Below are 26,242 nucleotides of genomic sequence, written 5' to 3' on the forward strand. Positions count from 1 at the left end.
TCTTGTCAGAGACCACTCAGCATTAGGCCCAGATCCGACTTCTGAGTTCTGGGCAGCCATAACCCACAAGATGGCGCGCAGCTGAGGACAAAACTGACCAGGTCCCTGTGAAGCCATAGGTCACCCCTAGTGGGAGAGGGCGCATCCTCTGGTTGTGCGCAGGTCAACCGGGGCCATGGGAGCGTTGGGGTCAGGCCATGGTACCACCACCTGCCTGTCCACGTCGGCTCACTCCTGTCCACCAAAGTAGTAGCCACGCCTGGAAATGTGGTGGGCTGACCCGGAAGCGTGGTGATGCAGAGACTTCTGGGAGTTGTAGGCCTTCCTCCCGGGAGTGGATTCTGTTACCCAGTGTTTGGAGCTGTCCCACTGGGACGTGCGTACTTCCGGACGGTGCTGTTCCCACGGCGACCGTGGTACCGTGGACCAGCGCCGCCCTGTAGCCCTCAGTGGAGTAGAGGAGGCGGTGCCTCGGCTCCCGGCTACTTGGAGAGCGAGAGCGTGGCTAGATACACTTGCTGCAGAGCTGGCACAGCGCGGGGCGCGGGTTCCCTGACATCTTCGCAGGGTGTCGGGGTACCCCGAGTTGGGCTGGGGGATGCTACAGGTAGTGGGTCTGGGAGCATCAGGCCTCGCATCTCACAGCTCCTCTCTCCTCCTGCAGCTCTGCCTCGTTGGAACCCGTTGTCCCGGAGGCTGGAGCAGGAGCCCGGAGGGGACAGCCCGAGCCTAGGTGAGTTGGAATCTCTCTCTGTTATGAAGACCCCACTCTTGCCCACTCTGGGTTCGTTCTCACCCCTTGACCTGGAGCTTTTCTACCCATTTGGGCCCCTGAACTCCACTCCACTCGTGCAGCTTCAGTTAGGGACAGCCCCGTCCCTTGGAGGGAGACACCCCCGCCCCTTTCTCTCCAACCATCAGTGGCTCCCGCAGACCCCACATCACCGTGGGCGATAAGCATTGAGTTGTGAGGGACAGGAAACATGTAAATGTTTATTATAGGGGTTTGGGCATTCAACAAACGCTTGTCCAGTGCCTAGGTCAGGTACTGGGGAAGCAGAGGACCAGGTCCAGTCCTCTATCAGAGTTCTGTAGAGATGTTAATCACATCAGCATGTAGAGGTGACTAAGGGTTAGGTGTCCTGAGAGTTGTCCGTGCTGGATGCCGGTACATCTAGGTAGGGAGGGTCGGTTCTGATGGAGCAGTGAAGGCTTCAGGTCAGATTAGAGAAAAAGAAGGTCCGTGAAAGTGGCAAAAACGGTATTGAAGGATAAGGAAGCCGCATTTGGAAGAGTTAAGAGGCACAAAACAGTGGGCACCGCTGGAATGAGTGCAGTGGCTGCGGAGGGTTTGGAATGGATCCTCTGGGTGGGATTCCTTGCGCTCCAGCCCAAGTCCGATACGCCGAGCGGCCCTTGCCCGCGCGTTTGGTACGTGGTCAGACTATACCCGCAGCTGGAAAAGGCGGTGAGGACGGTGAGTAAGTAAGGGATAAGAGGCTCAGACTCGTGCAGACTGAGAAGCACCTGGCCAGGGTGATGCAGTCAGGACAGTGTGAGAGCCTCTGCCTGGTTTGCAGACTGATGGGGAAGGGAGGCAACTGTGACAGTTTAGCGTAGTTCTTTTAGGGCACTTGATGAAGAGAGGTGCATGACAGGGTGGGCTGGGCTGCGGAATTTAAGGAGGATTTGTCTTTGATGATTTTTGTTTGTTTAAGGTAAAAGAGACTTTAGTTGGGGGGAAAATGAGACTGATAGTATGGTTTTAAATCTTGGTAAGAACAAATGTGTTCGTTTGTTCCATCATGACTTATGTTTGGGTCTTATTAGGAGGGGTTTCTGCTACAAGTCCATAGTTCTTTTTTTACTGTTTTTAGTTAGTTGTATTAGAAAATAATCTATGAAGAGAAGGAAAGAGAGAAAGAAAGAAAAGAGAAAGAAAAAGAAAGAAACCTTTGTACTCATCCAGATTGAGCAAAAGTTAAGCGTGTATGTGCTTCATATTTTCTGGAAAGAACTAAAACCTTACAAATGCTACTGGTGCCTCTTTGCACTCTTCCCTCACTCAGAGATATAACTCCTAAAACTGCTATGTACCCTTCTACGTTTATGTTTACTTACTAGATATGAATGTAGCAATGAACAGTATATAAAATTATTTTGTGTTTTTCACCTTTGCTTTTATTTCTTTGGGCCTGCCCCCCTTTTATTTTTAGTGTTTTTTCATATGTTCTAGATATAAATCCGTTTTGGCTTATACACACTGAAAATAGGATTTGATAGAATTCCTAGTGTTTCTTTTGGTGTATTTTAAAGTATTGGATCCCTTTCATCTAATGTTTAGTAATTTGTAAGGGTTTTCTGTTTCTTTGTCAATTTTAGTAATTTATTGTTTTCTAGAAAATGGTCTCATTTAATTTCAGATTTATGACATTAAGTGCTTTATAATAATCTCTTATAATTAAAAAACTTTACCACATCTGAAATTGTTTCCCTTTTATTTTTGCCTTCTCTTGATCAGTTGTGCCTCATTTGGCTACTTCATTAGTCTTATGTAATTTTTAGTTTTAAAATTCTTTTTAAATAATTTAAAATAGTTTTACATGAGTAAAATACTAATTACCTCATTAGTTTTAATAAAGCCTCCCCAAGAATCAATTTTAGTTTTTCTTTTAATTATTATAGCCCTAAGATATACACAGGGTGCCCCAGAAATGTATAGACCTTTTAAGAAAGAAACAACTGTGTTAAAATTGTAATACTCAATATATACTGATAACAAAAGATGAATACAAGTCATGTTTGACTTCTGCAATTACTAGAGGTGCTGTGAACATCATACTACACATTGCTACCATAATTCAGTTCAACTTTGAAAAACAATATATAGATACCATCTCTTAAATCATGTATGGATTTTTTGGCACCCCCAGTATATTAAAGACTGAAAATTAATGACAATCAACTCAGGAGGCAAACATAGAAAAAAAAAAAAAAAGTAAGCCTCCCAAAAGGAAAAGAAACAAGAATGAGCAGAAATTTAAAAAGACGATATCAAAGAAATAATACAGCAGCTTGCCAAAAAAAAAAAAAAAAAGAAATAATGCAGCAGGTTTAAAAAATTTTCTGCCACAAATTATTAACTGAAATTTAATCATGAGATTGTAAATAAACCTAAATTCAGGAACATTATATAAAGTAACTAGTCTATAACCCTTTTAAAAATGTCAATATGATTAAAAACAAAGATTGAAGAACTGCTTCAGACTATAGGAGACCAATGAGACGTGAAAAGAAATTCAGTGGAGAATCCGAGATTCCCTTTAGTGACAAAGGATATTATTGGGACAGCCAGTGAGCATTGTATCCATGCTCATTGACTAATTCTGACGGTGATGCTGTGGTTGTGTGACAAAATGCCCTGGCTTTTGGGAAATGCACATTGAAATATTTATGCAGAGAGAAAAAGAAGGAAGAGAAGGATAAATTGATATTTAAGTGAATAAAGATGGTCTCAGTACAGTGGCTCCTAAATTATTTTTTCACAGGAAACTGAGACCCATTAGCTCAAAACCCACCAGCACTAAACTCAAAAGTTCAAAACATCCAATTATTTTTTAGTTATTAGAGCTCTCAGTCTTTGCATACACTAAGAAACTGCACCCAACATCTGCTGGCCATAAATAAGACCCTAATAGCTCTGACCCGGAGATACCTAGGAGTTGCCTCATCCATCTCTGCTTTTGAATGGTAGCCCCCTAACCACAGCCACACACATGCATGCATAGAACCTCACCCAGCTAACACTCATGGTGGTTTTGCCCCCCCCCCATGAAGGGATCTTCTTTATCAGCCCTGAAATTCCCCCATCCCTCCAAGCAAATATAGTAAAATATTAGTATTTGGGGGATCTAGATGAAGGGTATTCAGGAATTCTTTATACTGTTCCTGAGACTTTAAGTCTAAAATTGTGCACAAATTAAAAAACATCTAAAACCTCAAAAATCAGTTCTTGAGACAGATTCGTTAAAACCACTAAAATAATTTGTTTGTATTTAAAACCAATGAAATGGACAAACTTTGAGCCTGATCATAGGAAGGCAGAAATAAACCATTTAGACATGGAAAAGGAGATAATTTCAGATACAGTTTTTTAATTATGAGAGATGACTATAAATTCTTTAATGCCATACATTTGAAATAAATTGGGACAAAACGTAAATTACTAAACTTGACTGACAAACAGAAAACCCAAATATACTACTTACATGTTACAAAAATCTTGAGTAGAATTTGATAAAATTTCCTTTAAAAACATAGGGCCTGGTATTTCTTTTTTTTTTTTTGTAGAGACAGAGTCTCACTTTATAGCCCTCGGTAGAGTGCTGTGGCATCACACAGCTCACAGCAACCTCCAACTCCTGGGCTTCAGCGATTCTCCTGCCTCAGCCTTCCGAGTAGCTGGGACCACAGGCGCCCGCCACAACACCTGGCTATTTTTTGGTTGCAGTTCAGCCGGGGCCGGGTTTGAACCCGCCACCCTCGGTATATGGGGCCGGCGCCTTACCGACTGAGCCACAGGCACCGCCCGGGCCTGGTATTTCTTTGATAGGAATATTTTTGAGCATGGATTCATCTAATATTTAGTGGTTAAAATATTTTTTGTATCCTTTTTATTGTTTTATAATTATATTGCCTTTTGCCTCAGAGAATGGGATCCATGCAATATACATTTTTCTTTTGGTATTTTTGGGTTTTTTTTTAGCTTGTCAATTTTTATAAATATTCTAGATGTGCTTAAGAATATATATTCTCCGTTACTGAATGCATTCTTCTATCTGTATCCAGTAGATCAAGCTTTTATGTTGTTATTCATATCTTATATATTCTTTATTTTTTTGTATTTTAGATCTTACTTTCTTAAAATGTATATTAAAATCTTTCATTGCAAGGGAGGATTCATCCATTTCTCTTCATTATGTCTTTTTTGTTTGTTTCTTTTTTTTTTTTAATTTTGCTTTCAATTGGCTTTCAATCTTCTTAGTTTGAAGGCTTTCTTTCTTTCATTTTTTATTGAGACAGAGTCTCACTTTGTGGCCTTCAGTAGAGTACTATGTGGTGTCACAGCAACTTCCACCTCTTGGGCTTAAGTGATTCTCTTGCCTCAGCCTCCCAGCTGGCTTTTTTTTTTTTGGTAGAGACGGGGTCTCACTCTGGCTCATGCTGGTCTCAAACCTCTGAGCTCAGGGCAATCCACCCGCCTCGGCTTCCCAGGGTGCTAGGATTACAGGCTGTCTTTTTTGTTTTAAATACGTTTGTGGCACTTGCAGATCTAGGATGGAGTTAGCATTTGTTCATCTGTTCATTGCTTTGTCTCTCTGCAGTGAGTGGTTTTTCCTTGCTCTTTGCACATCTTTTTTCCTCAAAGGCAAGACGTTGTACATAGGACAGTGGACACTAGGACATGGGCTTGATTGTGCCTGGGTGTTACTGCTTGTGGAACATGGTAGCCAGGAGAGTGGTTGCTCCTGGTCCAAGCAGGAGTCGAGTGGGCAGTGGGCTTATTGCTGTGTTTACCTCCAGTGGCCGTCTAGCCTCACAGTTCTGTAGCATTACACTTCACTTCCAGTGGACCCTTTCGTTCTTGAATCTCTCCTTGTGCTGACAGCTGTTGCTTGCTTCTCAGTACTTGCTAGCAGCAGAGGGGTGGACTCTGTTGTCTCAGCAGTAGGTGGGCCTGGGTTCCTGAATCTTAGTGATCCTGCCCGCTGCCAGTGGTAAAAACCCGTAAGTCTGAACTCGGGACATATGCCTGTCCTTGCCCCATGGGGACATGCACAGGGTCTCACTTGTGCTCTGGAGGTAGCAGGATTGGCTGTGTTCTCTCAGCAGCTTAAGGCTTTGGTTCCTCAGGAGAGAAAATTCTAGAGGGGGCTTCATGTGTTTCCCCCATGGCTGCTACACCCTCCTCCCTAACTGTACTCCCAGGGAGTCTCTCAGGTCTCCTGTGTAGCCCTGATTTTCCTTGTGAGCACCCAGGGAAAGCCTGTACTAGTTTTCTATTGCTGTGCAACAGATTTCCACAAATCTAGTGGTTTAAAACCACAACCACTTGCTAGTTCACAGTTCTGCAGGTCAGAAGTCAGGAGAGCTTGGCTAGGTTCTATGCTCAGAGTGTTTGTTACTAGGCCAAAATCAAGATGTTGGGTGGGCTGGGCTCTTTTCCAAGGCTCTGTGGAAGAATATGCTTCCAGGTGTGTACACATGGTTGGTAGAATTTGGGTTTAGACCTCAGGTGCCTGATTCTTTACTGGCTATCAGCAGGGATTAGCTGACGGGGGTGAGGGTGTCTCTCAGCTCCTTAGGTTACCTGCTTTACTTCTCATGGAGTCCCTGTCTTTTCCAAGTCAGAAATAGAGCATTGATCCTGTCTCGGGTTTCCAGTCTCTGACTTCCCTTCTATCACCAGCCATTTTCCAACTCAGAGGTAAAGTACCCTGCTAGTGTTTCCATGGGAGCCTCACCATGTCATTTTATTTCCAGGTTTTCCTAGTGTCTTTGCCAAAGCTTAGGATCAGACTTTGTAACTAAGGCACCTCTCTCCTCTCTGCATAGTCAAGCTTGTCTCTACTCCCAGAGAGTCAGAGGCTGAAGCTGAGCCTCCAACTAAAGGTAAGTGCTCAACAGGAGAGCAGGGCTTTGGCAACCAAGTGAATTTTCCCAAGTTTTCAAGACCCAGGCATGCCAGGAATAAAATAATTCTTAAGAAGAAGACAGCCCGGGGAGCAGGAATCTATGCAGGAATCTCCTGTTCTGAGACCACTTTGTTTAGCTTAGGGCAAAAGCTGGAGTGTCACCCAGAGAGTAGCAGACCCTGGGCTTCAAGTACCTGAAACAGCCCCTGGCCCATTTGCTGGCAGAACAAGTTTGGGTGATATCACATCAAGGGATTATCTGGGATTTAGTTTAGTGGAAAGTTTGCTAGGAGGAGATAGGGCATCTTGCTTTAGGGCAGTGGTTCTCAACCTTCCTAATGCTGCACAGCCCTTTAATACAGTTCCTGTGGGTCACAACACACAGGTTGAGAACTGCTGCTTTAGGGTATACTTAGGGTGTGGGCTGGGAGCCAGAGGGTCTCCATGACACTTGGAGGACCCCCGACCCAGTCTCTAAACTCACATGCAGTTACTTCCATCCTCTCCTGTCTGTGTAGCTATATCACTAGCTCTCCCCATCCAATAAGCACCTCCATACCTGGCTTCTAGCAAGATATAAACCCCTTATTACGATAGTCAAGGAGTAGAGGTTGCTTTCTTAACCTAAGAGTTTTCTGTTTTTCCTTCTCATGTTAAAGACTAAAGAAAATGGGCGTGAGAGAGGTGTTCAGAGCCACCCAATTCACTAGAGGCCGAGCCAGCACTAGCACCCTGGGCTCCTGTCCACCAGGCAGGGGCTGCTTCCACTGTTCCACAATTCAGCGCTAGACTTGCCCCTTCCCACCTTCTGCTCCTTCAGACCTCATGGATTTCCTTTCCTCCAGGGGAAGGACTTTGATAGAATCTCATGGGGAGAAAACACAGTAAGATGATGTATTTATGTTTTTATGAAATATTTAAATATAAACAATGAGCACGTGTTTATTGTTTAAAAACTTAGTTAAGAAAAAGAAATCTTAGCATGCAAAGACAACCATTGTTAATGTTATTAACACATTGAACCTTCAGAATCTTTTCTTTATAGACATATGCTAACGTAACCCATTACATGTGCTGCAGTTGATGTATACCAGCAGGAAATGGAGTAAAGTGTCTCTAGCCACTGTTTTTGACCTATACTGTTGGGTCTGCCTTTCTATATTTACCCTCCTGGGGCTGCTGTTAGAGTACCACACGTTGGGGGCTTAAATAGCAGAAATATATTAATCTCACGGTTCTGGAGCCTGGAAGTCCAAGATAAGGTATTGATGGGGTTGGTTCCTTCTGAGGCTATGCAGGAGGATCTGCTCCAGGCCTGTTCCCTGGCTTCTGGGGGATGCCGGCAGCCTCTGGTGTCCCTTGGCTTGTGGCTGTATCCCCTTGACCTTTGCTTTCATCCTCACCCAGTGTTCTCCCTGTAGGTGTTCGTGTCCAGACTTCCTCTTGTGATAAGGACACGAGTCATATTACATCAGGGCCCACCTGTTGACCTCACTTTAACTTGATCACCTCTGTAAAGACTCTGTTTCCAAATAAAGTCACATGCTGAGGCACTGCAGGTTAGAACTCTGGCGTGTCCTTTGGGGCAGGGGACACAATTCAACCCATAACACTTTTTAACCAGAATCGAATCCAGGGAAACCCCACAGCTGCTCAGTCACTTCAGGTTATGGGGGGTGGGGTTGGTTGCCTCGCCTCGATTGCTAATGGTCTCTGCAAATGTTTTGCTCATGTCCAGTTTCAAGCTTCTGTCTTCCTCCCTGCAGAGGTGCTGTCTGGGGCCACCCCAGGGGAAAGACCTCCATAACCATCGCTCCTTGGCCTTTAACTCTTCCTTCTCTTCATGGGACAGCCTTCTTCTTTAGGGTGGAGTACAGGGAAGGGGAAATGGAGGGAAGTGGCACAGTTTTCTCCTTGTGTGGTCTTGTAGTTCCCACCTGCCTGTTGAGGCCACTTGGTGGCTTTTCGTTGGGTGCATAGCCTGTGACACCACCAGGGGGCTCTCCAGACCTCTGTTCACCACCCCACCCTCAACTCCTGCCCATTGGTGCCCACCCCTTGGGGCTGGCTCTCCTCACTGGGGCAGTAGCCTGCATAGTCAGTGTCCTCATCCTCATAGTAAAGCTCAAGCCCCTTTGGGTACCTTTATCCTCTTGACTCCCAAGGAAACTCTTGCATCTTTGTTCTAACAAATGCTGGGAATGCTGTGGGCTCCCCCAGCCCCCTCGCCTTGATGCCTTGGTGGCCTTAGCCAGCCTCTGACTTCTGAATCCTTCAGCTCTGAAGATGTTCATGTGGGCCCAAATGAACTCCCACCTAATGATCTGAGAGTGGTTGGGCACATGCCCCCACCAGGTGTGCTGTGTTAGCTCCTTCCTTGCAGGCATCCTCTAAGTGCCTTGCCTGGCTCTCTGAGAGCGCCCCTTTTGGCTAGGGAGAGGAGGAGAAAGTCAGTTTCGATAGACAACTCTTTCCATAGATAACCCTCCTTCAATCATTTTCCTCCCCCACAGGAAGGAATTTGTTAGCATATGTCTAGCAGCTCCTCCTTAGACTTTAGGGTATTTGGGATTTACCTAAATGCTAAGGCACCTGGAAAAATCCCATGCATTCTCCTATTGCCCATCTGTGACACAGACTCAGGTTCCTTGCCTTTTTTACCTATTGGTATTGCTGGAAGATCTTCCCATGTCAGACGTATTTTCAGTATATTCAACCAATCTGTATTTTTAAGCTCTTAGATAGCACTCAATTTAAAAAATGCCCTTAGAATTATTTGGGGGAGTTACTGTAATTCCATAGTTTTAATGTCTCTGAAGAGTTCTTGGATCTTGGTGACAAGATCTTGGGCCGGCTGGTGACCTTGCTGACTTTGTGTCTGGCCTGAGTGGGAACGCTCCTGAAGTTGGCCTCAAGTCTGCTTGGGAAAATGACGGGTGTGAGGCCCCGCTGATGCTTCTGGCTGCAGCACATTTGATTCTGAGTGCTTCTGCTCCCCTGGAAGTGAATAAAGGAGGGGAGGGTGCAGAAGTCTTCAAATCTTGACCCATATTTTATTAAGTGGCAGGCCCACTTCCTGGGCAGAGATCAGCATGATTTAGCCAGGCTGATTCTCTAAGAAAAGTTACTTTTCACAAACTGCAACTATGAGAAGACAAACACAAGTTAATAGGATTCACAGAACTGAGAGACCCATGTTAATAAAACTCCAGTTGCCTCAGCTAATCTCCATTTAATGACCTCTGCCTGCAAGAACACACTTGTATATTTTCCTGTGAATTTCCTCAACAAGCTGAGCTGGTAGTAGAAGCTTTTGGTTAGAAGATTGGTAGGCTATAAATATTTAAAAAATAACTTTAAAACGTGATCATATCTGAGATACCTGTTTGTCATAGAAAAGCTCAGAAATTCATCTAAGTATGAAGAAAAAGACTTAAAGATGATCATTATCTTATTCCCCAGAGCTAACTACTACCAGCATTTTATGCCATTTCAGAGATTATCTCATAAGGATGTGGGTGTGCCTGTGTGTATTGGTTCAAATAGTTTTCACCCACATTTTCAAGTGTTGGTATGCTATCAATAAATAGTTTTCTGTGATTTTATTTTTATTAGCTATGTGATGTTTTCGTCCCTTTGAATGTCATATATTCATTTAGCCCTTTAAAGTTGGATATTTATTTATTTCTATTTTTTCAGAGTTTTATCAAATTGTAATAAATCTTTTGGCAACTAAATCTTTGCCTGAACTCCTGACTGTTTCTTCAGAATAATTTCTGTTAATTACATTTCTGGGTAAAGGGGGATGGGGTGGCAGTAAATTGCATGTTGATTATTGAAACAGATACACATATTCAATAAGTTAAAAAAAAAATCAAGTGTGAGCCTCACAAGATTAGTTCCCTACCACATTGTGAAGATGAAGGCTTTGCTCTGATAAAGGGGCTCCTTCCAGGAAGCCTTTTTTTCATGTGTGCCTGGGGTGGCCCAGCGCAAGGCCAGCCTGGCCTCTCACCTCCTCTCTCCCCTACCCCGATGTCTACCTTCGCAGGTATCTGCTTTCCCAGAACAGCAGAGAAGAGGCATGTCACAGGTGAGTGTGGCATTTCTTTATACTACACTTTGTTTTACCAGAGATTTTAGGATGCTTATAAGAATATATCCAACAAAACAAAAATGCAAAAGGAAATCAGATTAATGAAAAGTTGAAGAGAATGAGAAACCAAAATCAAGACTGTGGGAAGGGCAAGATAGATAGACTGCAGAGGCTGCCAGAGTTATCAGTGGCCCTGTAAATTTATGTCTAACTTTTCTGTCACTTTATAAAGGCAGGATTGCATCTAATACATGATTTGTGTTGTCTGTTTTGGACAGGCATGGCGACTTCTCAGGGGAAATAAAGCTTTCTCAGGCATTTAGAAATTTATTTGATGAAACTTCATATGCAAGATGGAACAGGCGAGTTCCTCAATAATAACAACTTTGAAAGAAACACAACATCAAATCTCTTGTGACTTTCCCCCCAGTATAAACAGTAGATATTATGCCAAAGCAGATATCTGTAATTCCCGTTGTTTAGGGATTCAAAACACTAGGTATACAGAGACAGTTCAAACTGACCTAGATATAAAACACCACATTATCTAGAGAAATGAATGAATGAATTGCATGTGCTTCAAATTATTTTCCATAATGATTTTTGACACAGATGGGAAGCAAATTGCTCAAAGTTTAAATCTCTAACAGAGGAATGGAGGAAAGAAGGCCCAAGCTCTTTTGGCCTTATCTCCAAGTGATCTCCCCTCTCTTTTTAAGGGTCAGTCCTCACCCATCGGCCTTTGGTCTCCTTCAAGTCCTTTCTTACTCAATTGTTATCTTTCTTTGGACATCAGAGGCTTTGTGTTTTCAGGGCAGCTTGTCCGCATTCTCAAATTCCTCTGTCCTTCTCCTGGGTTCTAGGAATGTGTGGATGTGGAGTGCACTGATCAGAATGTGTGAAGTTATGTGAGAACCAGAAACCCAACTAGAATCGGTTAGGAATGGGGGAAAAAGTCTTATAAGGCAGGCAGCGCCCTTAACTCTTTTTTTTTTAAGAGACAGAATCTCACTTTGTCTCCCTCGGTAGAGTCCCATGGCCTCACAACTCACAGCAACCTCCAGCTCTTGGGCTTAAGCGATTATCTTGCCTCAGTCTCCCGAGTAGCTGAGACTACAGGCACCCGCCACAATGCCCAGCTATTTTTTGTTGCAATTTGGCCGGGGTGGGGTTCAAACCTGTCACCCTTGGTGTATGGGGCTGGCGCCCTACTCACTGAGTCACAGGCACCGCCTGAGTACTTTTAACTCTGGAAGATCAGGTTTTTAGCAGGGATCAGAGGCCCTTTCACCCAGGAATCCAGCTATCACTGGAATCTTTATTTTTTTTTTTTAGAGACAGAGTCTCACTTTGTCACCTTCAGTAGAGTGCTGTGGCATCACAACTCACAGCAACCTCCAGTTCCTGGGCTTAGGCGATTCTCTTGCCTCAGTCTCCTGAGTAGCTGGGACCATAGGCACTGGCCACAAGTTGGCCCAGCTATTTTTTTTGTTGCAGTTTGGCCGGAGCCGGGTTTGAACCTGCCACCCTTGGTATATGGGGCCCTACTCACTGAGCCACCCTCGGTATATGGGGCCCTACTCACTGAGCCACAGGCACTGCCCACTGGGAGTCTTTCTTATTCCCTTGTCCCTGTGTCTGTACCTGCCTTCTCACACCAGCTTTATCAACATGGCCAGAAAAAGGATGGCTGCAGCTTCCCTCCTCACATTTACACTCTCTGCCTCAGAAAGGGACCAAGACTTCTTTCATAGATCCCTTTCAAAAGATCTTTGGGAAAGATTCCTTTGCTTCAGCTTAGTTCAGGTTTAGGCCCTCTCTATCCAGTCAGCCATGCTCATGGGCTAGGTTCATGGCAGGCACCTCCCAGAGGCACCCCGTGCTTGGATCAGGGCAGGAGAGAGCTAGTACCAGAGGAAGAAGAGGCCTCATGGCCTCCAGGAAGGAAAGCATTCTCAAGGCCTCGGTTCCTACGTCTGTGCTTCATAAAGCTAGGGCTAGCCGGAACCAGAAATGGATTAGGCCAGTATGAGAGATTGAAAACAAGGTGGCAGCTCCACACCCATCCTCAGAGGAGAGAGCTGATTCCACCTGTCCATGAACCTGGATGCTGGAAGTTTCATTCAGTGTCTCCCTCGGAAGCTATCCTTTTTTTTGCGACAGAGTCTCAAGCTGTTGCCCTGGGTAGAGTGCTGTGCACATTGCTCACAGCAACCTCCAACTCTTGGGCTCAAGTTACCCTATTGCCTCAGTTTTTCTATTTTTAGTAGAGACTGGTGTCTTGCTTTTGCTCAGGCTGGTCTTGAACTTGTGAGCTCAAGCAATCCACCTGCTTTGGCCTCCCAGAATACTAGGATTACAGGTGTGAGCCACTGCACCCAGCTAGAAACTATTGTTCATTAGGAAACTGAGTGCCGCTGGGACTTCTCCCGGGTAGGGCAATCTGTAATAAAGGTAATAAAACTATCTGTTGAGCACTTACATGCTGGCTTCTGTCCCTTTTCATACATTATTTCATGAATAAGCCTTTGAGAGGGGTATTTTACATATAACCCACCTCTCCCCATTTTACAGATGGACAGACTTGAGTCTAGAGATATTAAAAAAATTGGCTGAGGCTGAATGCAGACAGACTATAGAACTGGACCCTTAATGGTTGACTAAACTTTGGCTTTATCTATCAATACCTTATACCTTATGCTCAGCAAAGGAATATGCTGGTCTTTACTCAGTCTAGACCATGGTATCCAATGAGATAGCCATTAACCACATGGGGCTACCAAGCACCTGAAGTGTGGTTAGTGTGACTGAGAACATAAATTTGCAATTTACATTTAAATTTTAAAACTGGTCTGAGTGTAGTTGCTTGCGCCTGTAATCCCCGCATATTGGGAGGCCAAGGTAGGAGGATCACTTGAGGCCAGGAGTTTGAGACCAGCCTGGATAACATAATGAGACCTTGACTCTATAAAAAATAGAAAAAGTAGCTAGTCATTGCAGTGCTTGCTTGTAGCCCCAGCTACTTGGGAGGCTGAGGCAGGAGGATTGCTTGGGCCCAGGAATTTGAGGCTGCTGTGAGCTGTAATAGCACTGCACTCTCCATCCTGGGCAACAGAGCACCATCGCTAGAAAAGAAAGTTTTAAAACTGAACCAAAGGACAATATTTTTCTGTTAAACACTAAACCATTTTGATGGGACTGCATTGTAACCATTTAGGAAACATTATGTCAATTGGCGTGTGCAGTAAGTATAAAATACCAGAGTTTTTTTCGTATTTTTTGTTTTTCTCATACTACATCAGTGATCTTAAAATAATAGTCAACTATTTTAAAATGAGCACAAACTTTATGGACACCCTGTATATCAAAACAATATTTTGGATATATCAGGTTACATAAAAGATATTATTAAAGACAATTTCACCTGTTTCTCTTTTTTACTTTTTAAGTTACATGTCTGGCTCCTTTTCTATATATCTGTGGGACAGTGGATGCTTAGTGTGGGATAGGTCAATATTGATTTAAGAATTCACTGGTTGGCTTGACGCCTGTGGCTCAAGCAGCTCAGGCACTAGGCACATACACCTGAGCTGGCAGGTTCAAATCCAGCCCGGGCCGCCAAACAACAATGACGGCTGCAACCAAAAATAGCCGGGCGTTTTGGTGGATGCCTGTAGTCCCAGATACTTGGGAGGCGGAGGCAGGAGAATGGCTTGAGCCCAGGAGTTAGAGGTTGCTGTGAGCTGTGATGCCACCGCACTCTACCCATGGCGACAGCTTGAGGATCTGTCTCAAAAAAAAAAAAAAATCACTGGTTCAGGGAGCCTTTAGCCCTTGGTTGCAAGTGTCCTAGAGACTCTACTGTTGTTTTGGAAGGGGTCCAGGCTCCTTTGCATGGTCTGGGCTCTGCTGTCCTTTCTGTCCCCTACCCCTGTTTGCTGCTCCAAGGCCTTATGCGGCTGCTTGTCCCTCTACTACACACTTTTCACATCCCACTGTTGGGGATACTTTGGGCCACCCTTTTGCCTATGCACATCCTGCCCTTCCTTCCTCTCCCTGCTGACGCTAGGTTTCCAAGGCACCCTCCCCTGACCTCTGCAGAGAGGAAAGCTCCCTGACCCCCACATTTCCCCACCTAGCACTCAATGCAGTTTGCACTCACTTATCCTGTGATAATATAGGAATCTCCCAGACAATATAATTGTACTGTTTCTTTTTATTTTTGCAGTTTTTGGCCGGGGCTGGGTTTGAACCCTCCACCTCCGGTATATGGGGCTGTCGCCCTACTCCTTTGAGCCACAGGTGCCACCCCATTTCATCTTTTTAACATGTAAATCTTAATTAGATTTAGATGTCTTTCAGTCAAGATTATGGAGTAGATGCCTGATTTGATTTTTTTCAGATGCCTGTTGTTCCCGGCACAAGATTATTTGTTTTTGCAATTATTGGAAATGCATTCCATATAATGTGATAAATTCCCACAGAGTTCTGGGTCTGTTTGTTTATTATTTGTTGATTTATTTATCTGTTCCCATTCCAAAGTCATGCTGTTGTCGTTCTTGAGGCTTCACATCTTCTTTTGCTTTCTGGAGGACTGTTTCTCTAGTGCAGTCCACCATCTGTGTTCAGGCATCTGTGTTCAGCGAAGCACAGATGGAAAACGCTGAGCAGAGTTCTTGGGTTCTTCAGGGTTGACTGTGGGACCAGACTACCTGTGTATTTGGGGATAGGGAGGGTCCTGGAACAAATCCCCAGCAGATACCACAGGATGATTGCATTCTATTTTGTTTCTCAAAATCGTTGTGCTATTCATCAGCATTCTTTTTGGGTTGGAGGACTGGTCAAGCTGGGGTCTTTTTTTTTTTATTTTGAAAAATTAAGGGAAAAAATGCATAAATACAAAGGATAGTATGTCAAGAGACTATGTCACTCAAAGTGATTTTGCTCTCAGAGCTTTCATTTTATTTATTTATTTATTTATTTATTTTGCAGTTTTTGGCCAGGGCTGGGTTTGAACCCGCCACCTCTGTGATAGGGGTCCAACACCCTACTCCTTTGAGCCACAGGTGCCATCCCAGAGCTTTCATTTTAAAAGAAATCATCTTCAATAATAATTAACTGCAGCCAACACTGAAGACCACAGTAACAAGTATTCTGTGTGTGTTGACTCATTTAAGAGTCAACCCTAGGAGGGGTAGTTATAATGTTACTATTTTGCAAAGGAAGAAATTAAGGCCCAGAGAGGGAAAGTAACTTGTACAAAGCCACACAGCTAACAAGTAGGAGGGCAGGATTTGAACCCAGGCAGTCTGTCTCCAGAGGCTATGCTATTAGCCTGTGCTAGTCTGCTTTTCAGCTGACTTGCTCTCTGTTCTTTTTTCCATTCCATATGTTCCTTCTTTCACAGAGACAAATGCTTCTGTGATGTTATATTTTTGTGTCCATGTTTTTAATATATTTATTGCATACATATGTATCTATGAAAAATCTATAGAGGTTGCAATGGTTTTAAATTTTCACAAATAGTATTATATTGTCAGTAATATCTGCAGTGTATTATTTTCACTCACCATTGTGTTTTTAAGAAGAGTCAAGATAGAATTCATCTGTTTTAGCCTGTATGTTCTGTGCATTCATTTCAGCTGGTGTAGATTGACATAGCCACTGTCTTTTCATTTCTTGTCATTACAGACGATGTTGTCATGGCCATCTTTGTTCAGATCTCTCTTTGGGCAACTAGTGTTGTGAGGGCTTAGGGAGGATACACCTAAAATTGAAAACTTGGCATTTTCTATCTTCCTGGGTATTTCTAAGTTGCTCTTTGTGGTATGTGCATCCATGCATGCCTCCACCCATAGGTTTTGAGCTTCTCTTTTTTCCCACATTCTTGGGGGAACTCTTGGTTCTTCACTGTGAAATACCTTGAAAATGTAGGTTTTTGCTGATCAAATAAGATGTGAAACAGAGTTTTTGGTTTTTAAAAAAGTTTTACAATCTGCATTTTTCCTACTACTAGTTACATTGAGCACCAATTTTGGTTTACTTTCTTCTTTTTTCTATGAATTAACTGTTCATCTTTTATGTGCTTTTCCTTTCTGTAGAGTTGTTTTGTTCTGTTTTAGTTGATACGTAAGAGTTTCTGTTTCCAGTTTTCAATTCTAATCCTTTGTCATTTATATTCTTAAAAATGTCCCTGGGGTTTGTATTGCTTTAACTTTTATTAAAGTGGTATTTATATAAATTGTGATGTAGGTAAGATTGCCCGCCTCTTCCTTTACAGTCTTTGCCTTTTGTGACTTAAAATCCTTCTTTCTGGTCAACAAGTCTATCCTCTTTTTTCCTAATAAGTGTAAGTTTAAAAATTTAAAATTTGGGGGTGGTGCCTGTGGCTCAGTGAGTAAGGCGCCAGCCCCATATACCGAGGGTGGCGGGTTCAAACCCAGCCCCGGCTGAACTGCAACCAAAAAATAGCCGGGCGTTGTGGCGGGCGCCTGTAATCCCAGCTGCTTGGGAGGCTGAGGCAGGAGAATCGCGGAAGCCCAAGAGCTAGAGGTTGCTGTGAGTCCTGTGTACATCATGGCACTCTACTGAGGGCGGTAAGGTGAGACTCTGTCTCTACAAAAAAAAAATAATTAAAAAAAAAAATTTAAAATTTGGGCTTTTAATTCATTGAGAGAAGGGGTGGGGGAGAGAGAGCCAAGCCCCATCCTGTCTATGGAGTCCTTTCTCTGCTTTCCTCTTGTTGCTGTCTTAATTTTGATCCTATCTCAGGTAAAGGATTAGGATTGTGCCCTAATTTGTCTCCTATTTCTTTTCCCTTCCAGTGACTCCCACCCTCTTCCACATTAGATCAGGTTTTTTTGTTTGTTTGTCTGTTTGGTTTTTGAAACAGCATCTCACTTTGTTACCCAGACTAGAGTACAGAAGTGTCTACCTAGCTCACAGCAACTTCAAACTCTTGGGTTCAAGCAAGCCTCCTGCCTCAGTCTTTCAAGTAGCTGAGCCTACAGCCACCTGCCACAATGCTCAGCTAATCTTTTTTCTATTTTTAGTAGAGATGGGGGTGGTGGTGGTAATCGCTCTTGCTCAGGTTGGTCTTGAACTCCTGAGTACAAACAAAATCTACCTGCCTTGGCCTCCCAAAGTGCTAGGCTTACAGGTGTGAGCCATCATGCCTGGTTAGATCAGCTTTCGTAGTTCTTCTCTGTAAATACTGTGATGTGGGAGTCTATGTGGCTCACAGGAAGAAACAATTTAATTTTTCCTATGATCTGCTTGCATGATCTCTTTCTCACACACACCTTATTCCTTACATTGTAATTCTCAACTCTGCAGTTCCTCCCTTACTGTGCAGTGAAGTGACTCTTTTGCTTGTGCCAAGCCTTTCAACAGGAGTATCCTTCAGACATCAGATCACTCTGTCTTTCATAACTCTACTCAAATGTGATCTCCTCTGAAGCACTGTGCCCATTCTGTATGCAATTACACTTCATCACAAACTTTGGTGTAATCTTACTCTACAGCAGTGGTTCTCAACTGTCCTAATGCCCCAACCCTTTAATACAGTTCCTGTGGGTAGCAACCCACCGGTTGAGAACCACTGCTCTACAGCTTCTGCAGAACTCTCACTGCCTTAGAACAGGAGCAAAGCCATGTTCAGTTCTTGCCCAGGAGCATTTCGTAGGATGCCAGTAGCATGCTGGCCTTCAGTAGATGCTTGCTCAGTGAAGGAAGGAAGGGAGACCCAGTACTGCGATTTTCTTCCAGGGGTGTCCAACCTTTTTTTACTCTGCTGTGCATTAAAAGAATTAGTGCTGTCTTGGGCCACATGTTAAATACACAAACACTAAGGAAAGCTGATTAGGAAAAAAAAAAAGATAAATGCATACTTTCCAACCATGGTATCTGATACCACAGATAAGCAAAAAAAGTCCTTACAAAATCAGCATGTGGCCTGTGGGCCACAGGTTGGACACTCCTGTCAAATCTTTTTTTTTTTCCTCTCCCACATAGTGTAATACAAGTTAGGGTAGTTCTAGGCTTCCTAAATAACTTAACATGGTGAAACTTGACCTCCAAAGGTGGAAAGATCAATATCCTCTATGCTTTTGCCATGGTATTCAGTACTGATCACTCCAGATTAATCAGGACTGTGCTGTTCCAGGGGTCACTGTCATTTAGCGATGTGGCTGTGAGCTTCACTCGGAAGGAGTGGCAACAGCTGGATGCTGCACAAAGGACCCTGTACCGGGATGTGATGCTGGAGAACTATAGCCACCTGGTTTCAGTAGGTGAGGATGGCTTCCCTGTGGTCCTCAGGCTGTGTCTGAGCTCCTTTCCTCATTCAGTTCTGTAAAATTGTGAAAGCTCTTAGATTGTATAAGTTCTTGGCCTTGGGTTTCAGTGGTCAGTCTCCATGTCACTTGGATTATTTGTGAAGTTACATCCCACATGAGACATATGTTCTTTGGCTGAGATGTCCCATCTGTTTGCTTAAAAGGCCGAGCAGCTTGGCATAAATCTTCTGTTTTTCATGGGCAGGATGTCAAATTGCCAAGCCAGCTGTGATCGCCAGGTTGGAGCAGGGGAAGGAGCCATGGATGGACAAAGAGGAGATGCACAGGTGGAGCTTCCCGGGTGAGTGAACGGCCTACAGGAAGTCACAGAGCAGAACCTTGGGGCTTTCTTACTTCGGTGACCATTCTTAATAGCCTTGGATCTTTGCAAGCAACTGTGGACATTTGGCCCCAGATCTTGAGATCCCCAAATAATCCTACCATCTGCACAGTTACTTTCCTCTGCCTGGATTTTGAGAAAGACAGTCTCCATTTATCCTTTTATTCGTTCCTGCCATCTCCAATATGACTTTCTCTTTCTCTAGAATCTTCAGTTTTATACTTTCCCCCAGGGTTATAGAATATGCTTTCTCATGTGTTAGGGATTCATAGATTTGCTCTATTTTAAAATAGTTGTTATTTTGTGCCTCCTTCCCTCCCCCCCTGCCCTCCCCTCTTTTCTTTTCTTTTCTTGACAGCATCTCACTCTGTTGCCCCAGGCTACAGTGCCGTGGCATCAGTGTAGCTCACAGCAACTTCAAACTCTTGAATTCAAGTGATCCTCCTGCCTCAGCCTCCTGAAGAGCTAGGACTACAAGTGTCTGCTACAATGCCTGGATAGTATTTTTCTATTTTTAGTAGAGATGGGGTCTTGCTCTTGCTCAGGCTGGTCTCAAACTCCTGAGCTCAAGGGTATTGGCCTCCCAGAATGCTAGGATTACAGGCGTGAGCCACTGCGCCTGGGCAATTTTTCCTTTAATCTCATCTCCTTTATTTCACTGAGAAACACCTGGAGAACTTATTTACTACATCTATATTTCAGTTCCTATCTGCTCTTTCACACCTGTAAGCAGGTGACAGCCATTCCTATCCTTCCGTGTGAATTGATGGCTCTTAGAGTTCACCTAAGGAACTCTTGTCCCTTAGAGTTCACCTTTGTGTTGCATTTACTCATGTTGATTGCAGAGTTTCTGCCATAGAAAATGAAGGGGCCAGGTTATTTAGAGCGGGCAGGCTCTGCTATTAAATGCGAATTCATTTCCACATGTTCCTTTTGTAGGGCAGTAAGGTTTTTTCTATTCTGCTCAGGCTTAGCATAGCTTGGTCACTATGGGGGCACAGAATCTTCTCATTGTGCTGCTTTTTCTTTTTGATACTGTAGGTTCTGTCTCCCCACCTTTAGAAATTCATTCAATTTTCCTCCATCTTTTCTGTTTCTTCTCACATCATCCCCAAATATATTATATGCCTGGAGGGTTCAATTACTAGTGGGCTTTTTTGATTCCATTATTGGTTCTAGTTGGTCTTAGATGTGAATGCATCTGGTTACTCTGGTGCGCAGCCTTAGTATATTACCTTTTATAAGCAGTCCCTGGGTTGTGAACAAGAAAGGTTCTGTACATTTGTTCTTAAGTTGTATTTGTATGTAAGTCTTAGGTGCATTTACCTATTACTTGTAATAGCCTCCACTTGTCAGTGCAAGTATGTCAATGAGATGTTTGTAACTCAGGGACTTACTGTAATAGTCCCCATTTGTAAGTGTGAGTTATATGTAAGTTGGATGTTTGTAACTCAGGGATTGCTGGTGTGTGACATTTAAATGTAATATGGTCCCATTCTGCCTAATAGTTGTAAGTGCAGCTTTCCCCCATCTCAGTATAACCTGCTGGGGAGAAAAACCTTTATTTCATTTGTTCTTACTACCTTGGGAGGCTGGTAGTGGATACTCATTAAATCTCTGCAAGGGAGGGATTTTCCTGTCCTTCCTGGAGAAGGATTCTTTGTCACGCATTTGTTTAGAGCAGTTACAGATAAATCACCTGGGAGAGCTTTAAAAATACCCATGGCTGGTTCTCACCCCAGAAGATTTTGGTGGGGGAGAGCTGTGGGTGATGATCTTCACCTCCTAGGAATTCAGCAGTTGGGCTTTGGCACTGAACTTGTAAACAGGAGAGCGACATGGGTGCTAGGAAGCAGGTGGAGCTTTTGGTTGAAATGCAAATAAAGATACAAGCTTATAAGGACCCAAATACAGAATGAAAACCCTGACATTTAAGGTTCACAAAGTGGATTTCGCAGTGGTGTAGAAACCAGCATGTCCAAGAAACCCACTGTGTGGGTTTGGTGGAGGCTGGTGGGAAGCCAGGCCCGTCAGGCCTACAGAAAGGGGCCACATGAGGGTTTGGGGTTGTCGGCCCAATCCATGCAACCTGACAGAAGTGGTGTTGCGAGCATCAGAACAGGAAAGACTTTGCTCCTGGGACCAGGATGGCTTGTCCTCTTGTGCTCTTGTACTGGACATAATAAAGACCTGTAGGTGCTTGGGAGGACATTTAACCGCAGAATGGATAATGCAGGACATAACACTTTGGTATGCAGAATGAAAGGGAACTGCAGGGGAAGACACAGGAAGTGCAGACAGCAAAGAGTCTTCCTGTGACCCAGGAATACAATGAGGGACAGATGTCACTTTACTTCTTTCACTGAGTCCTTTACTCAGATTTCTTGAACACTCTTCTTTCTCCATTCCCCTGGAAATCCTAGTCTTTAATCTTTACTCAAATTTCCTAAATAAAACCCTCATCTTTTTTTTTTTTAGAGACAGAGTCTCACTTTATCACCCTCAGGAGAGTGCTGTGGCATCACAGCTCACAGCAACCTCCAGCTCTTGGGCTTAGATGATTCTCTTGCCTCAGCCTCCTGAGTAGCTGGGACTACAGGCATCTGCCACAATGCCTGGCTATTTTTTTTGTTGCAGTTTGGTCGGAGCCGGGTTCAAACCCGCCACCCTCGGTACATGGGGCCGGCACCCTACTCACTGAGCCACAGGTGCCGCTCAAAAATCCCTTCATCTTTTGATGGGCTATCCTTGTCAGGTCTCTCTCCTCACATACCGATGTCTAGAGCTGTCTGGGACTGGCTTGTCACAGCCAATTATGCCAGAACCTTCACACCTGTGCACTCAGTAACATCATTGTGGTAACTTGAAACCAGCCACAGTGGAGGAGTGTTTCCACCAGGGAAGGTGGGAGCCACTGCAGATTAGGGGCTCCCCATTCTACACAGTTCAGTGAGCTGGTCCGTGGGCACATCCTGCCTTGAAGCTACAACCCTTCTGATTTCTCTTGTTGGCTCACTTTGACTTGTCAATTTCTTCTGCCAATCTACTGTGTGAAACTCCTTAATAGAAATGCTAGTTATATTCATTGTCAATGCTATGTCCTCCCTTTCCTGTGTCTCTTTTTTTTCTTTTCAAAATCCAAGTAACTAGAAAGTTTTATAGTAAAAGAGTTATTATTTTAGCCTGAGCAATTGGGCTCAAAACCACAAAATTAATTCTCCTCCCAAACATTTCCCAAATAATTTTATAATATGAAACTAGAAGGATTAACAAGTTCACATCATTTATTTTTTTTCCCAGAAGTTTGGCATGTTCTTACACAAGTAGATAGACAACAGGAACACCAAGACAAATGTTCAAGTGCATCACACCTAAACCAGAAAAATTTGAACAAAAAAGGGTTCCAAGAATGCAATGAACTTGGAAAAAATAATTTGCCTCAGAGCACAAACCTTGTTCCCTCAAGACAAACAGGCCACACATGTGACTCCTGTGGAAAGAGTTTGAAATGTAATGTGGACCTCACTCCTAACTCCTATCTTGCAAGAAGGAGATTTGAGTGTGACAGACATGGAAATGTATTTCTCTATGCTAAGCTTGAAACTCCACAGCCTGGGGAGAATCGTCGTGAATGTAGCCAGTGTAAAAAAGCTGTAAGCCACGACAAAGCCCTTAAAGCAGGTCAGGAAACCGATAGCGGCGAGAAACCCCACAGGTGCTGGAGATGCGGGAAAGCCTTCTCCCGCAGATCCGAACTCATCGTGCATCACCGAGTCCACAGAGGCGAGAAATCCGATGGGTGCAGCGAACAGAGGAGTGGTGTCAGGGAGGTTTGCCTCAGCAGCCAGGGAAATCACGCAAAAGAGAAACCAAGTGGATGCAGCGATCGTGGTAATAAAACCGCCTCCCGGCAGACAGGCCTGCCTGCATCTGAGACGATCCGAGCTGTGGCGAAGCCTTACAAATGTTCGGAGTGTGAGAAAACCTTCTCCCACAAGTCGCGTCTCATCGAGCACCTTCGATCTCATACAGGCGAGAAGCCCTATGGCTGCAGAGAATGCGGGAAGTCCTTCTCTCGGAAATCCTGCCTCATCATACACTACAGAATCCACACCGGAGAGAAGCCCTACGGGTGCGGCGAATGTGGAAAAGCCTTTTTCCAAAAGTCACACCTCATCCTGCACCAGCGGACTCACACGGGCGAGAAGCCGTACGGGTGCAGCGAGTGCGGGAAGGCTTTCTCCCAGAACTCCTGCCTCATCATCCACAAGAGGACTCACCTGGGAAAGAAGCCCTACGAGTGCTCCGACTGCGGGAAGACCTTCTCCCAGAAGGCGAATCTCATTCGACATCACAGAATTCACACCAGGGAGAAACTGCACGGATGAATGAGCGAGAGAGTCATCGTCAAGAAGTCACCACACATCTGGAAATGAAGACCTGTGGGCGTTCTCGGTGCCCAGGAGCCCTAAGCAGGAAATCCATGGCCAATGTCTGCAGACAGCCACACCAAGGTGACATTCTGCCTACATAGTGGGTTAGGGAAAGCTTCGACTGTCCAAATTAACGATGAGAGGATAATGGTGTGCTAAAGTGATATATTTTTATAGTATATGCTTAATTATAAAGAGTATCTATGTCAACTGTGAAGATCAAGCTTTAAATATGGGAATAAATCATTGAGATAACAAATTTAATAAGCATCAGAACAATCCCAGAAGTATATAGGGATTAGGTTCCTGAGCTACATAAAATAATCTTTATTTATTTTTGAGTCACATTGGTGAGCTGAACATAACTGTGAATTTGTAGAGATGTACACTATAATATATACAGTAATATCTATCAAGATTTTCTTTTTCTTTTTTTTTTTCCAGTTTTTTTTTTTTTGGCTGGGGCTGGGTTTGAACCCGCCACCTTCCAACATATGGGGCCAGCGCCCTATTCCTTTGAGCCACAGGCGCCGCCCAATATCAAGACTTTCTATACTAAAGTACACCCTTGTTTTGTGATGTATAACAGGAACAATAAGAATTTATTACTAAACCAGCAGTCCGTCTTTAGTACCACCTGCCATTTCATCTGCTGTTTTGCTGGTGAGTATTACAGAGCTCCTGATCTGGAAGCTAGCGATTTCATGGTATCTTCTGAAATCTCTCCATCAACCAGTTTATAAGTTCTGTTTACATGTTAAATGTGTAAAGTTGGGGCTCTTTTCTTGGGCAATATGGTGAATTATTTAAGTGAAAACCCTTCCACTATAGAGAACTAGAAATGATGGACAACGCAAGGCTTAACATTTTTTTCAATGCATAATTCAGCTCATAAGGAAACAAGAGAAGTTTCCAGATGCCAGCTATATAGAAGGAACTGAAAACCAGAAATAAAATCTGTGACTTGATGCTACAGCTCCACTGTGTGTTTAATTTTGTTTACCCAGAAGCTCCAGTGTTAACAGACTATAGAGGACAAGATGCAGGTCTTGGGGCCACACAAGGCAGAATTGGCCCTTGGCCCTGAAATAACTCACAAATCCAGAACTTTCAGAAGGCGGTAGAGGGAGGAGGTGGCCTAGAGACAGAAAGCTTGTCTGTCTCTCTTTTGGTAGTTTTTAAGAGTTTACCTGATTGAGTCATAAGCACCGAGCTGCATCTCATGTAAGTTAGAGTTTTAAATTTGTTCTATTGTCCCCATAGAAAAATTGAACATCATGGTCTTTGAAACAACTTTCAGAAGAAAACACAAAATATTCTGAAGTTATCCACTGCCTTGACACCTCAACTTATGTTTCTGAGGATTCTGACATATGAACTCAAGTGGCATTTGTTTTGTGTGGGGAAGAGTACATGGGAGACGTCAGTACTTCCCTCTCCATTTGCTATGAACCTAAAACTGCTCTAAAAAATAAAGTCTTCAAAAAAAAGTAGCTATACTAAATTTCTCTTGAGGGAGATCCTTTCCTTCACCCCTGTAGGAGTAGGGGAGGAGGTTGGGAGGCTCTCACACTCTGTGACCTCTCTGTGTTTTAGTTTCCCCAGCCTGAAAGAGAAGCAGGAAGTGAGAATGGAGATGGTGGGAAGGTGATTCTCTTTCGAAGCCTGCCAAGAAAGTGAATAACTTCAGTCTTTTGCTCTGTCTTGTCTGCTTAGCTATAATTCTTCACAGGTTCCAGGTCAGCCTTGATAGACATATGCCTTTTCCAGCCAGGTGGGTAGGTGGGCCAAATTTACCTGCATTGATTCCTGGTTCCTGAATGGGCCCCTCAGAAAATGTTTTTAGGCTGAGGCTAGTACTTAGTCGTATCTTTGGGAAAAGCCTCTCCCATGGGATGTAGGGCACTGGCTTTGGAGATATAATTAGGGGTGCCAGGTTTTCTGAGTGCAGTTATTTATACCAGCTTATACACCTGTTACATTCAAGGCTCCTTGGCATTGGTAAGTTGGGTCTGTCAACTGCTATCTGTGGTCCTTCCTCACAGCTAGCACAGATCCTCTTAGGAAAAAGTCTCTAGAGGAGAATCCAATCTTCCAAGTTTCAAGAATTGTGTCCAGGGCCCTATAAGGTGAATATGTGATAAACACCCAAACAACCCAGGGCTTTTCTATGGTTTATTCCTCTGTCAAATATTTAAGAACTATTAAGTTCATGGATCTTGAAATAATAGGCCTGAGAACCTGACTTTAAAGAGCTCACAGTCTAATGCAGATACCAAAATTGTTAGAGTAACAGTGGTCATAACTGAGGGGAGGAAGGAAAGGTACCAAGAACTGCTTCA

The 26,242-nt window shown here is 43.8% G+C and overlaps 1 protein-coding gene across 7 annotated transcripts; it reads left to right on the plus strand.

The window, feature by feature from the left end:
- The first annotated feature begins 382 nt into the window (after positions 1-382).
- LOC128562527 (zinc finger protein 300-like) lies at positions 383-25,365 on the plus strand. 7 transcript variants are annotated; one of them, XM_053557556.1, is made up of 7 exons: positions 383-733; positions 6,544-6,672; positions 7,355-8,254; positions 10,747-10,788; positions 18,956-19,082; positions 19,333-19,428; positions 22,768-25,365. In XM_053557556.1, the coding sequence occupies exons 4-7, from the start codon at positions 10,780-10,782 to the stop codon at positions 23,853-23,855; spliced, it is 1,320 nt and encodes a 439-aa protein (XP_053413531.1). In that variant the 5' UTR covers positions 383-733; positions 6,544-6,672; positions 7,355-8,254; positions 10,747-10,779; the 3' UTR covers positions 23,856-25,365. The 7 variants fall into 7 exon arrangements, with proteins under 7 accessions (XP_053413531.1, XP_053413530.1, XP_053413535.1 ...); XM_053557555.1 differs by having other exon boundaries at positions 7,355-7,579; XM_053557560.1 differs by having other exon boundaries at positions 7,355-10,788; positions 22,771-25,365.
- The last annotated feature ends 877 nt before the right edge of the window (positions 25,366-26,242 follow it).

Source organism: Nycticebus coucang, chromosome 12 (assembly GCF_027406575.1).
Source record: "Nycticebus coucang isolate mNycCou1 chromosome 12, mNycCou1.pri, whole genome shotgun sequence".
In the NCBI taxonomy this organism is placed as follows: Eukaryota; Metazoa; Chordata; class Mammalia; order Primates; family Lorisidae; genus Nycticebus; species Nycticebus coucang.